General features: G+C 41.3%; 1 protein-coding gene across 2 annotated transcripts in view; it reads left to right on the forward strand.

The window, feature by feature from the left end:
• The window catches only part of ptprub (protein tyrosine phosphatase receptor type Ub), a 149,610-nt gene that overhangs the window by 114,258 nt on the left and 21,235 nt on the right, over positions 1-14,117 (forward strand). Inside the window, exons 14-19 of one of the 2 annotated variants that reach the window (XM_023419731.2) lie at positions 2,890-3,028; positions 3,994-4,017; positions 4,261-4,415; positions 5,090-5,277; positions 12,276-12,348; positions 12,456-12,532. In XM_023419731.2, the coding sequence (XP_023275499.1) occupies positions 2,890-3,028; positions 3,994-4,017; positions 4,261-4,415; positions 5,090-5,277; positions 12,276-12,348; positions 12,456-12,532 (656 nt within the window). The remainder of the gene's footprint in view (positions 1-2,889; positions 3,029-3,993; positions 4,018-4,260; positions 4,416-5,089; positions 5,278-12,275; positions 12,349-12,455; positions 12,533-14,117) is intronic. The other variant, XM_023419732.2, reaches the window with a different exon arrangement.

Genomic DNA, 14,117 nt, shown 5'->3' on the forward strand with positions numbered 1-14,117 from the left:
GGATACATGAAAAGGGCATAGAAATTGACTCTAAGTCCTGATGGCAGGAGAGCCCCTGTGCCATAATACACTGTCAGATCACTGTGAATAAAAGTCATGTATTTATAGTTTTCATAGCACCGCTACAGTAAGCAGAGCCTTGCAAGTAAATTGACTTGGCGGGGTGTCTTTTTTTGGTGAAGGCCTCTTTTTGTGAGTGAAAAACTTAAAGAGATGAGGTTCTCCTCAAGCATAAAGCCAAAAGGCAAGGCCAGCCATTTCAGCTCAGCGTCTCACTCCATCTGCCCCACACAGACACCCGGTTGGGCATTGATTAATTATGCTTTCACACAGCAATAGGCTTTACACCTTGCTTGCCTTTTCAAAGAAATACGCAATGAAGCTTCAACAGTTAAAACATTTAATTGTATTATTGGAGAAAACAAAATATAAATGATAAAATCATTTAGAGAGAACAGAGGGGAAGATAGAAAAGACAAAGGGGAGAAACGTGCACAATGGCAAGCAATGATTGCCAGCATTACATCATCCACATGCAGGGTGATGTAACCTTGTAACTGGAAAAAAAGGGGGGGGGAAAGGCAAATTGATGGGAAAAAAATCTCAGGGTGATTTCCAATTTCAAGGTGCGACAGGTCAGAGGGGTTTTTTTGTTGCTGTTTGAGATATCCGTGATCCCTCTACCATTAACACAGCCTCTGCATCATCGCTTCCTAAGCCGTTATTATCATGCAGCCCATCACAAGTAAAGTGGAGGCAAATGATTCTGGCTTGGATAACAAAGCTGGAGATTACATTTCAACTTCCAGGTGACAGTTTAATTAAGGATCCTCTGGCAGGCTCAACACAACAACAGACTTCCATTTCTCCTCTAAATGCCAATTTCCACCATCGGGCAGCTGGCAGGTGCATGGATTCATGTGGAAATCTATTTCATGCTCGTGTTTGGCTTAATAGAAATTTTGTGGCTAAGTGTGGCAAAACCGCCTTATCTATCCAAAATGTCAGAAAACTGAAATAGATTTTTCACCTCCTCATATACATTTTTTAGCCAGTATAAAGTACCCCTGTATTTCACATGTCGATGTAATTTTAAATGAAGTCACAGCATAAAATAAACAGGGAGTGCTAAGTTTGTGGCTGAGGATTTTTTTTTTTTTTTTTTTTTGAATGGAGCACCTACAGACGGGCTGAAATCATTTGCTCACAGACACAAAGGCATCTTAGTATGATGGTGTGTCCCTGTGTGAGAGTAGAAACCACAAAGAAAATCATCTTTGATTCACAGTCTGACTAAACCCTCTCCTACCACTACTGCAAACTGAAGTCTAACCGTCTGACATGGTCTCTATACACTGAACAGCAAACACCGAAATGTCGCATTTTTGGAACAACATAGGGATAGCAACTTAAAAAGCCATGTCATAAGCAATTTTAGAAGGAACAGCTCCTTTCTAATTTCAGGCCAATGACTCGTTTTCAGATATGCCAGATACCCATCATTGATTAAAAAATCCTGCCAAATAATGTGATGATATTTTCCTACTTTCATCGTTATTTAGGATGAGGGTTTTGAAGCACCAACAAAGTGCCCACGGCTGCAGATAGTTGGGCTAAAACATGGCTCTGTTTTCATTTCCCCTGCCCCAGATCTGATTCTTCCCCAGCAGGCTGCAAGATACAGCTCTATCCCCAGGCTTGCTCTGACTTTCTACCGCTCTCCAGATAGGTTGAGCTGTTCCAATAGGCTCAGAAGGGCTTGTTTCAGGGCTGTCAAGGCCTGGAGGACAGGCTGACACACACAGAAAAAACTAGATCAGTGGGCCCCTAGAACAAGACAAATAAAGGCCCACTGCTCAGCGCCATTTACATAAGTATGAGGATTTATTCCAGAGAAATGTAACCTACTATTATGATTACGACCTTTCCAGTAGCTCTCAGACATCAGGGCACCTTGAGATCATATTGCAGAGCTGTGTGGATGACTTGTGACTGGGAAAAATCGAATATTTAATTCAGTATTGAATAGAAATGCATGTCAAAGTTTCAGCCCTCCAACCGTAGCATGCAAATGCACAAGTGTAGTATCACAACCATAAAAAGTCAGTTTTTTTTGTTGCAATGTCATTGTGCAACTCTGATATTAACAATAGATGGAAGAACAATGTATTGCGAGGCTTTTTTGTACGTGACTAATGAATCTGAGCAAATTAGCAAATCTTATTTTGGCATATTTGCAACACTTGTGAAAATCCTCTACAACAATTTCTAGCAGTGTGTTCATTTTCCCATCTCCATTCCTTTTCTGTAAACATCAGCACAAATGTCGAGCAGTCTAAATAGCTGTTTGAAAACGATTCAGACGAATAAACTTATTCTTAACTTATTCTGTGTGCAAGGCAATCATTTTGTTTGTCAAAGCACAAATTGTCATCCTGTGATGTATCTCTGCGGACTACGGTTTTGTTGGTTTGGACAGCTTGGACAATCGCTACCTGCCTTGCTCAAGGCATCATGTCTTTATTCACATGTCTTTTTCATTTTTGGTATTTGAAAATACCTTTTGAAAATCTCACTGCTAGTAAAATGTAGGTTTGGCATTAAGTAGACTATTATGAATCACTGGATGTCCTCACAGAGGTCAGAATATGCGATGTGAATGTCTGTATTGTGATGTGAAAAGTCTACATTTGAGAAAAAAAGTTTTACGTGCATGAATGATATGTTCTTCAAAGCTGTGAATTCTCAATTTGCCTCTCTATATCAAATTTTTCACACTCTTTGCTTTAAAGTGCTTAAACTGAATCACCTGCTCCACACCTCCGCTCCCTTATGTGCTATATTTGCATTATGCCTTTTTAATGTGCATGTCTCTGTTTCTGCTTCTAGCGGCGTGTAAAGATCACCGCAAGGCTCTGGAGGTGTCCCAACACTCTGAGGAGATGGGGCTGATTCTTGGGGTGTGCGCCGGAGGTCTGGTAGTGCTCATCCTTCTGCTGGGTGCTGTCATCATCATCATTAAGAAAGGGTAAACGTCTGCTGACAACTGTTGAGTACGAAACATGCCTCATTATGCGTAATCATACCACATCTCCCACATTGATTTTCCCTTTGTGTTTTGTTTTGGAGCAGTTCAGTAATCAGTTTTTATACTTGCTGAACTTTCCGAAAGGTCACGCTTGTTTAGGGAAGATTCTGGACCGACAGCCAAGCGCTGCATTGTTTTCACTCCCTTATGGTGCACCAGAGGGACCAAACAACTCTCATCTGCAGAGCCTATCTGAGTGTGAAGTATTTAATTAAAGGCGGATGCAATTCAATTAGCCACTTAATTACGCACACCAAGCAGAGGCCTGACCCTTAAATGAGATGGTAATTGGTAGGGAAAAGGTGCTTTTAGAGATTATTAGCCAATGATCCCACAAGTCTACAGTAGCTCATCCACACCTCTGGCTCTGCATCTATTTAGCTGCAGCTGTAGGCCAGCCTTTCAAACAAGGCTTAACCGGTCTTACTTAAATAAGACACACTGAAATCCAAAGAACCCGCCATGCCAAATGTGAAGTTACAGGGCTCCAGCAATCATTATTAAATGACTGAAAAAATGTCCAGGCTAAAATTGAATAGGTTGATTTTGAAAGTCACCGCTGCTCGTGCACTTTAGCCCAGGTTCCTCCGCTAATCCACCATGAATCTCGCGTTTAGGGAATTGATTACTAAATTTGCTGCGACAGGAATCCACGTGGTCTAGTCCTTGAAGTGTAACACAGAGACATATTCGATTGAAGGAAACACACATTTTTCTGCCTCGCTCCAGTTTGGTCCGGCATGTTCCTATGTGTCATGCGGCCGCCTGCAAAGCCGAGCTCATGAAGAGGACGGTTCTCATTTTCCCTGTAATCAATGCATTCTGCCCTCAGCTGACATTGCTTTCATCTTACATCTCTTCTTTCTCTTGATTTTTTTTTTCTCCTTCTCCTGCACACTTACCAGAAGGGACTACTACTCTTATTATCCGTAAGTGACTCCACCTCTTTGCTTTTCCATCCTCTTGTGATCCATCATATACATGCTTGTGCTCTGGCTGTCAATCATAAGTCGTAGAGGGAAAGCAACCTTTTTGTCTTTGTTTCTGTCAGTTGTTACCTCCCTGTTTTTCCTTACAAAACATAATGTTTTCTTTTTCTCTCTGTCTCTGTCTTTCTACCATCTCCCCTGTATGCCTATTTCCCCTCCATTGTCTTCTTCATCCTTTAATAGGAAACCAGTGAACATGAATAAGACACCCATTACCTATCGGCAGGAGAAGAGCCATATGGGCTCCATGGAGCGCAGTTTCACAGACCAGAGCACCCTACAAGAGGATGAAAGAATGGCTCTTTCCTTCATGGATGCACACACCTGTGGCACACGCAGTAAGATAAATGCACATGCACAGTACAACCTATAAGCTTACCTTCCAAAACCTGACGTACATCATCTTAGACTTTATATAATCTCTTTGACCGTCACTCATTCTCTCCATAAATGTCTGAATGACTGTCGAAGATAGTAATCACCCTGCATGAAAAACATTGCTCTACCCTCAGCTATCCACTGCCTAGAGCTGACACACAGAGAATAGCACTAGATTTCAAAGAAATGGGAGAATTGCACTAGTGAAGTAACGTGATTGAATGAATCGAAATAAATGATCCTCTGTACTTTTCATCTTGATCTCCTTTCTAATATTGTCGGTCTCACAGAAAGGAAAACAGATGTGTTCAGTCTAAAGTTGATACAGATCCTGGTCTGCTTCACACACCATCAGAGACAGAGCTGCTGTCGTGTCTATATAAGCTCTAATATGAAGACATCTTTGCAGAGACAAACCTTATCAAAGTGACACGCCTGGAGCATACACTGTGTGTGTTAATATCAGCATGCAGCGAGACATCACTGATAACACCAGTGTATGGCACCCAGAACTAAATGCACAAAGTGCCATAAAAAAGGTTCATATCATAACCTGTCTCGTACATGAACTTTTCAACCTTCAGTTGCATCAAAATTGCAAAAGGCAATGTTTGCAATTTCGTGTGTGATTCAGGTGATGCTCGCAGTTCAGTGAATGAGGCCAGCAGCCTGCTGGGAGGCTCCCCAAGGCACCAATGTGGGCGTAAAGGCTCCCCCTACCACACAGGCCAGCTCCACCCTGCTGTCCGAGTGGCTGACCTCCTCCAGCACATCAACCAGATGAAGACTGCCGAGGGCTATGGCTTTAAACAGGAGTATGAGGTGATATGATGTTATTAAACTCTTCTCTTACATTCTTACACACGACATAATACAACATAGACAACATTTACTCTTACACTCTGAGAACATGGAATGAACAGCAAATATTACTGCTGGTGAACTTGTGTCAAATCATGTGGGCAATTATGAAAGAGAGGTTTTAGGACTGCATTATTCTAAAGGGCAGTGATATGTGAGTTGTCTGTCTTCACACTGTGATTGTATTCTGTATCAAGCGACCTTCACTGTAAATTCAACTGCACGACCATCATACAGCGAGTGGGAGAGCTAGAGTCAAGAACACTCAAACTGCAGTGGTGTAAATTCAGCATCACAGCTGGAGGTTTATTCATCTTTACTTTAATTTCTATGCTGGAAATGGAAAATTGGCAGAGTTAACTTTAACTATATGTAACTTATTGAAAGCTTTATTTATTTCTGTGCTGAGGCTGTCAGTAATGTTAGAGCATCTCAGTTTCCATAGGGAGAGAAATGTTGTCTGCATGATGTGCCCCACTTCCCGTGAAGAGTGATTTCTATAGTGTTGTGTGTAGTATCTGCTGAGTGTCATGCTAAAACTATTGTGGTAGAAGGACTTCAGAGATGTGGAACTCCAAAGTGTCATTGAAATAGAGTCAAAGACACTTAACCATGAAGTAGCTCTGCCTGCTTTTCTCAATGATGCACAAGGTCACTGCCTTCATTGAAACTGCTGGTTATTGTTACCATCATAATAGCTAATGTAACTAATCTCTGAACTAATTATTAAACTAAAACATGCAGTTCATCCGTCCATCAATCCATCCATCCATCCATCTATCCATCCATCCATTTTCTTCCACTTTAACTGCATTAAGGTCACAGTAGAACGCCTCGTTTTCGGGAGGTTTTCCAGGTGCTTCCATAGCATCTGGAAGGTATAATCTCTTGTACTTGGCCTAGTTATATCCTGAGGTCTCCACTCCAGTATGACAGTATACCTGTACAGATGTGACCCGGTGTCTTCTTTACCAGTTGCCAATAGCACTCCTTTCAATGTGGAAGAGCAGTGTCTCATCACTAAGCACCCCAAGTTTGTTGAAATTTTTGCCCTACAGCCACCATGTGTAAGAAAAAAAAAAAACTTACTTTAGCCTCTTGTATCTATGATCTCATTCTTTCATTTAATGCTTGGAGCTTGTTGCCATAGGGGAGGTTGTAGCAAAGACAAAGCATTGCTTTCTGGGTTAGCTCCCTCTTCACCATAAGGTTTGGGACATGGCTACCCTGATGTACTTCCATGCCTGGTTAACCTGGGTACTCCTAGCACAGCGGAGGAAAAACCGGGAAGTTATAAAGGCCGCTGGTGTAGTACTAAAAGAAGGGAAATCATGGCTAGAAGAGATTTTGCTGCACTACTTGGCACCCCAGGAGGGAATGTAGGTCAGTACCTGGGCTTTCCTCAGCAGGAGCGTTTGACCGTAATTGGCACCATTGTTATAAGGTGGAAGAAGTATTTTGAGGAACTTCTAAACCTTACAGACAAACCATGCTGCTCTGTGCCACAGACACTTCTTGATCATTCTGGGAGTGTCTGAGCCTCCATTCTCTGTAGTGGAAGTTGCATTAGTCAGAGGTCTCCATGGTGGAGGAGACTTATGTCGAGAAGCGCAGATTTTGTCCTGGACCGGGTTTAAATCTGTCATAGATAACTGACACATCACTGAGAATTGCTAATCCTCTTGGTGGATTTTGAAACTTTTGACAACTTCCAAAATATCTTGTGGGAGCTGCTGTGTGAGTGATTGATCAACCTTATTATTGGCAAAGGAAATTGATTTGCAGTGTAGGCGCACACACACACACACACACACACACACACACACACACACACACACACAAACAAAAAGAATACAAAAAGAACATACAGCGCGAAAACAAGTTACAGATATAGTCCACAGATAGACAGACGGAGTGATTGTGGAGGGCTGCAAGACTACCCAGACGAATCATAGCTGTGAGTTGGGCTTCTTCAAAGTGGACATTGGATTCCGACAAGGATGCATTTTGTCCTCTCACCAGTTTGTGATACTACTGGACCCATGTACGAGACACAACTAAGGGGTTGGGCAGTCAGCATCAACAATACTTAAGCTACCATGGTTGTCTCATCAAGATGAGATTGTACCCAAAATTTAGTAGTTTGTTTATCTTCATTGTTAGTCAGTAAGAAGGATTATGTGCAATTACTACATGTTGTGGATATGTGCTAGCTTAGAGGAGCCATATTAGTTTGAATGCACTTGCGTAAGTGGAATCCATCAATCCTCCAATCCTCAATCATCAGAGCACCCGCCTCACCACCCACTGAAATTAATTAGCCGGGTTAAAAAGACAGCTGGATCACACTGTTGCTGAGCGTATGAATAAATCATCCTCATTTGGGTCCAAAGAACACCTCTGTCATGACGGCAGGTCTGATGAGGTTAAACCTCTCTGGAGGTGCCTCTAACTAGTGAGTCCCCTGACCACTGCTAACAGATTGTAGGGTGGCAAATAGAGTCTGGGAGGGTTGAGTGGGAAGGGTGGAAAGATGAAAGGGTACAAAGGGAGAAATGTGAGAAAAGAGAGCTCTTATCTCCCATGCCCTGTAACCTCCAAATAAACTCCTCCCAGTAGCAATGTTAGTATTTACCTCCCTGTGCAGAATATAATGCAAAATAAATGCTCTACAATTCACAAAAGTCACCATCAGACTACGATGCCACGAATGGTGGCCACTATATCTTATTTAGTATAAGACATTTCACATTGACAAGGTGTCGTTTTGTTCTTGATGTTGGCCACAGTTTCACTCGTTCAATCTCTCACAGCAGTGATGGATATATCAAGCGTGCACGCTTGATATAGGACTGATATTTGGAAGTCAGAAGTTGAGACCCTCTCACAGCAGAAGTCTGGTGATGCTCCATAATGATCCTGTTGGTGCTCAGATCCTTAAAGCTCATCATGAAAACAAATCAGACAGCCTGTCATCTAGTGAGGAGTTGATCTTGACATTTATAAGGAAAAGAATAGCTTTTAATTCACTATTAATCGCCAGCTCACTGTTCAGGAACTTACCAGGAATTTTCTGAATGTGCTTGCACCACTGCTGTTATTTGTTGTAAATCACTTAAGTTTTCTTGGCAGATTATTGCTTGGTTAGTTTCTTTTTTTTTTTTTTTTTCAATGCACATTGGAGTTTTAGCCCTGAATTCAACCGTAAGTACAAATATTTTTCTTTTCAAAAACATTGCTTATCCCCCTCCTGCTGTTGCAGTGGTTGATGTCTCTAGTTGTATGATTCATGGCACATAATGAAGGGCCCAGACCTCTGAATGCCTCTCCCCAGTGGAATGATTGTGGCTGAGAGTTGAGATCACACCCTGGAGAGAAGTCCGTCCCTGTCACCCACGGCCTATGGCATTCACGAAAAACAGAAAATGTCTTTTGTCTCTGGTTCATGGTTTCCCCCTCTGGAACTCTGCTTGTAGACTCATTAAATTGTCCCTCAAAGGCAAAACACACTCCACTCAAAAAATCAATACACACCTCTTTGTGTTTTTTTCCCTCTGTGCTAGAGTATGTGTTTTGATGGAGTGTCTCTCTCTATTATGAAGGAAAATGATGAGGAGTATCATATTACACTCCCCTGGAAGGTACAGGTTTTTATTTCCCTGAAGAATACCTATGTTCTGTAAAAACAATGATCAAGAATTTACAGTGAGTTGTATAGAGGGCTTGTATGTGTGGCAGCTGCTGTCACTGCAGTCATATTGGTTTAAGTTCAAGTGCTTGTGTGTGGTTCCTGAATTACCTAGTTCACTAGTCAGGGAACTCACTAACTATTCTCTCTGAGTTTTTACTCTCATTACAATAACTAAGGGTGTTCCACAAGGTTCAGTTCTAGGTCCAGTTCTTTTTACACTTCATAATGTTAATGTTCGTCTTAAACTATCTCCACATAAAACTTTTGTTGTTCTGTAGAGCTACAGGTAATGTTAGGAAAACTTTCATGCTTACACTGTACAAGGAGAGAGGTAGAGAAGTACCTTGTTATTTGGATATATGACAAATTCAAATTCAAATATCAAATAGACAATGTTGTCAAGAAATTATGACAAAAACGTATTTTTTTAATAGAAATAGAGCAAACTTTTCTCTTCTTTGTGGGGAAAGGATTGTTGAAGCTGTTTTTCTCTCTGTTATGGATTATGGTGATGTGATTTATAGGCATGCCTGTGCCTCCACTTTTAAACCCTTCAATGCTGTTCATCATTCTGCTCATGGGTTTATGACTGGTGATATTTATAGTACTCATAATTGCATCCTGTATGAAAAAGTTGGGTGGTTTTCTCTGTCTGAATAATGTGATTATACACATTATCTATTATTCTGAGGCCCTGACTGCGAAGCTACCATCTTATTTTATATCACTTCTATGCTAAACTAGTGCTATAGAACAGAATTACTTTTTTTTTTTAAATAATAGTATTTTTACACTTGTTTTAGATTATTGTTTTCTTTTGCCTTATATCTTTTATTATTTTGTATCTTTTTCAGTCATTTAAACTGTTATCTGACATTATTGTGAATGAGTGCCAGCCCTCAGTGATTGTTTTTGAGTTCAAATAAAGGAAAATAATAATAATATTCTCACTGCAGAACCTGGGGAGTAAACAACAGCAAAGCTTCACTGGAGAACTCAAAAACTTCCACTATAACTGCACCTTGAGGCTGAGGTTAGGAAGGATGATGGACTACTGAATTACCCTGCTTATTTTAAAAACAACCACCTCACGCTACCTTTTTGGTAACACAAAACTGTTAATTTTATTTATTGACTAGAAATGTTATGTTTATGTGTAATATCTCAGACATCCCGGATTGGATTTTTACTGAATGTAGAGGGATTATCAATCTCATCACTTTTTGCACTTTTAAAATTATTGCGGATAAAAAATTACAGGTCAGAGGCAGGTGACGTAACAGTTATTGAGTGGTGATGAAAGGGAAATTGTCGAGGACAGCATGCTCCCCAATGCTTTGTTGTTGAAGGGGAACGATAATGCACACGATAAAATCTAGTGGGATGTTGATAGTACAAAGTGTAATAGCGTTACTAGTTCAGGACTGCACTCATAATTTCTTTCATCTCATTTTACTCATTTTATGTGATTCTCTGAAACAACCCACCCCACTGATCCCTGCCAATGAAGGTTTCTAATCAATCTTCCACGGGTCTGTGTTGTTTCCCTTCCCTTCAATATACTTACACTCTCTCTCAGTTTTTCTTTTGTTTTTCCTCTCCCTGCTTCTCTCTTCTCTCTGGAGGGCTGAGCAGAGGAGTGGTGGGAGCAGAGAAACAGAGAGAGCTCAGAGGTCTAGTGTCAAAAATGAGGAGGAGAAAGATGGAAGAGGTGGACAGGGAGAGAAAAGATGATGAAGAATGTTGAAGAGGTAGGAGAAGGTAAAGAGAATGAGGGATTCAGAGAGAGAGAGAGACAGACCCCGAGAGAGTGCATGAAAAGAAGAGGAAAAAGTGAGTAGGAGGGTGTAATCCCAGGCAGGATTTCACTGGTTCTTGGCTCTCTGTGGGGGGAACTGCTTTGTAATCCCCTGCTCAGCATGCAGACTTGGGCAGAGTTTCACCAAATTCCCCTAGTGGCTGAAAACCACAGGGGGTAGACTGGTATGGGGGGATGTGTGTGTATGTGTGTGCTTTGTTCATTGGTCCTACGGGGCTGTTTACAGGCTTAATTTGGCCCCACAGTGGATGCCTAAAAGTGGCTTATGGCGACGTGTGAGAGTAAGCGCTCACCAGTGCATCCATGCAGACAGGTGTATGATGAGTGTGATGTGTTATAATACGGCTGAGCAGCCATCCAGCAGGTTCTAGACACTTCCTCTGCCTTCACCCTTAATAAGAGTCATCTCACCACAGAGTGATTTGTGTGCTGTATATAGAAATTTTCAGTAAGTTACATAACAGTAAACATCCGCAGTACTTCATCTCATGACTCATTACTGACTTTTTATTTCAAGTGCCTTATTCTGAAACAAAAGCCTTATAAAAAGAATCTTAAATATGCACCTGATGGTTACATACATGGTGTTAAAGGACTGAAGCTAAAAGTGCAAAAATCTGTCTTGGACAGTGTTGGCTGAGGTTGCTGGAGCGTAAACTCCAAATCCAATAAAGACAAGGAGCTAATAATATTAGCCTCAACTCTGATAGCATCCGTCTTCTACCACTGCAGGTAGTTAGTGACATAGCCGAACATGGAGTTCAACTCAGGTCAGAACAGTCAAACGTGCTGTTTAATGCAGTAATGCATTCCTCACATTTTGTCTCTTGTGTTTTTGGTTTTGAAAGAGAAAACAAATGACACCACACTCTAAACAATTATTGCTTCTACCTCAGCCCCATGTTCAACACTTTGGCATCTTTTGCACAATCCAAAGTTTGACGGACCTGCTCTGCCTAGTTATGTTGTCTAAGTTATATTTGGATAATCACTCTTTGGGGGTGGGGGTTAGCGAATGGTCAATATGTGAGGTATGTAATTAAAATTGCCTCCATTAGCTTGCATTGTGATAAACCCAGTGGGAATATAGCAACCAGGTTAAAATGGTAATTATAATCCGTGGCAATGAGGGCTTTAACAAGAATAGGTGCAACTGGTGGTCCATGACTCATGAGGGCTCTGGGTCTAACTACGACTTCATGATGCTCATGGCACTGTGTTTTTAAATTGCTTATCATGCATAAAGCACCAAACCGCTCTCCTCTTCGTAGGATACAGTGGCTCTTGATCTATGTACTTGAGGGATGCGCTGATAGGCTTTTGACATGTTAACTATGAAAAACAAACTTCCTTATCACCCATAAAACAAACAAAGATGTGTGTTGAAGCTGTGATTATGTTTACCTGGGATATTTGAATGCTTAATACGGAGTCTCTTCATCCCTGTAGAGTTTCTTTGATGGATGGGACTGCACAAAGAAGAAGGACAAAACCAAAGGGAGACATGACACCTTGCTGGGATGTAAGTCATCAGAACCCATTTTATCCTGTATAGAAAAATAACAACATAATAAATATTATTAAAATTTCCTCAACATTTCTTTGCTCTTTTGTTTTTATCTGTCTCAGATGACCGCCACAGAGTCAAGCTCCACCCTCTCCTGGGAGACCCCAACTCAGACTACATCAACGCTAACTACATTGATGTAAGTCTAATCTTGTTTTTCTGCCTTTGTTTGACATGGGATACAAATAGTCAGTCTCTGCTGAGACTCACACCCTGCAAAGCCACAGTCCATCTCTCTCATTCCCGTAAGCCCACCAGTCTGCTGGCCCACTTTCACCTGGAAGCTTTCATCCAATCAAACACCCTTCCTGGCGGTGTTTTGCCAGATGCCATGGTTGTCAATTGCTGCACCGAATCCCTGACCCAGACTAACTCTGCTATCACTTTTATTAAAACAGCGTGGAATAAATGCATTTAATGCCTTGCAGAGGAGATGAACCTTTCTGTAAGATGCCACAAATCCCCCTAAATTAAATAGACATGATTGATGTTATTCAATCTCTGGATGGGCCGGGAGGAGATGATCCTTTCCACTGTTCACCTTAACTGTCTACCACACGTGCAGTGCCACAGTAACATTCTCACTGATCATATGAAATACATGTATATGTTGATGTTGCTAATGTGTCTCACACAGTCTCATTCATGTGTGCTTTCATTCATGAAAACTAGCGGAGGCTGTGTTTATTCGGAGAGCAGAAGAACTAGAAGTTATTAACAAAAGAAATCAACCCAGATTCTGTAAGAAATGCCATTTTACTAGCAGATATACTGTAGATAGAAACTTGTATTTTGGTTCCCCTGTGAATTTGCTGTCATAGTCCTCAGTTGTTGCTTGTCATTTGAGTTATGTCAAGAGAAGTCTGGCAACCTGATATGATTTCTTTATCTCATAAGATTTATTTTGCATGTCTCTCATTGGGACTACTGTAAAGTAAATATGGCACTCTGTGAGAAGATGAGGCGGGCTGATTTACTCCCACTGCTGTTTGAGGTTGATAGGAGATTGAAAGATCATGTCTCAGTCAAAATGTTTTTAAAGAATATATTTGAAAAATAACTCTTATCATTTTTTTTTTCAGTGAGAGAAAATTACCTGGTGCATAAGTTGACTTGATTTTGGTTGGATTCCTCCTTTAGGCCAAATTGTATCATCAAAATGCTTGACACTACAGGGCTTTTTCCCTCTCTTTTATGTCTCTGTAGAGAATGGCGAGCAGCGAGATGCTTTTAGAGAGTTCATTATGATGAGAGGGCATTAAAAACCTGGCCTGCTGTTAGGACTGTAGTTATTGTGAGGGTCTCCATTAGCGTTAAGGGCACAGAGGTGCAGGCATTAGAGGGAAAACACCACTCAGCAGCCACTACAGTGTCGGTGTCAGTGATGTTACTCCCTGACAAAGCTGACCCGCAAAGCTGAATAGTAACTACATAGCCACAGTTGGGCAGATTTTGGACAGCTTGTAATTATTTCACCGGAGGTTAAATGGAAAAGTTTTCCTCCCTCTGAAACATTATTGCGCTTTCAAAACAGAGGTGGGAAAGTGCAAGCTCTCTGTTTCCTCGTTCTCTGTCACTTAATATCTGAGTCTTTGCCTGCCTGCGGTGTGTGTTGCTTGAAGAGGTGCACGACTTTGCATATGTTTGACAGCTTGCAGAGCAGCCCAGTGCGTCGCGGCTGTCGCTAATTTACATTTCGTCTGCATCTAAAGAGTAACAGGGCC

This window comes from Seriola lalandi, unplaced genomic scaffold, assembly GCF_002814215.2.
Source record: "Seriola lalandi dorsalis isolate HSWRI2012SDOR001 ecotype SW California unplaced genomic scaffold, Sedor1 jcf7180002054609, whole genome shotgun sequence".
In the NCBI taxonomy this organism is placed as follows: domain Eukaryota; kingdom Metazoa; phylum Chordata; class Actinopteri; order Carangiformes; family Carangidae; genus Seriola; species Seriola lalandi.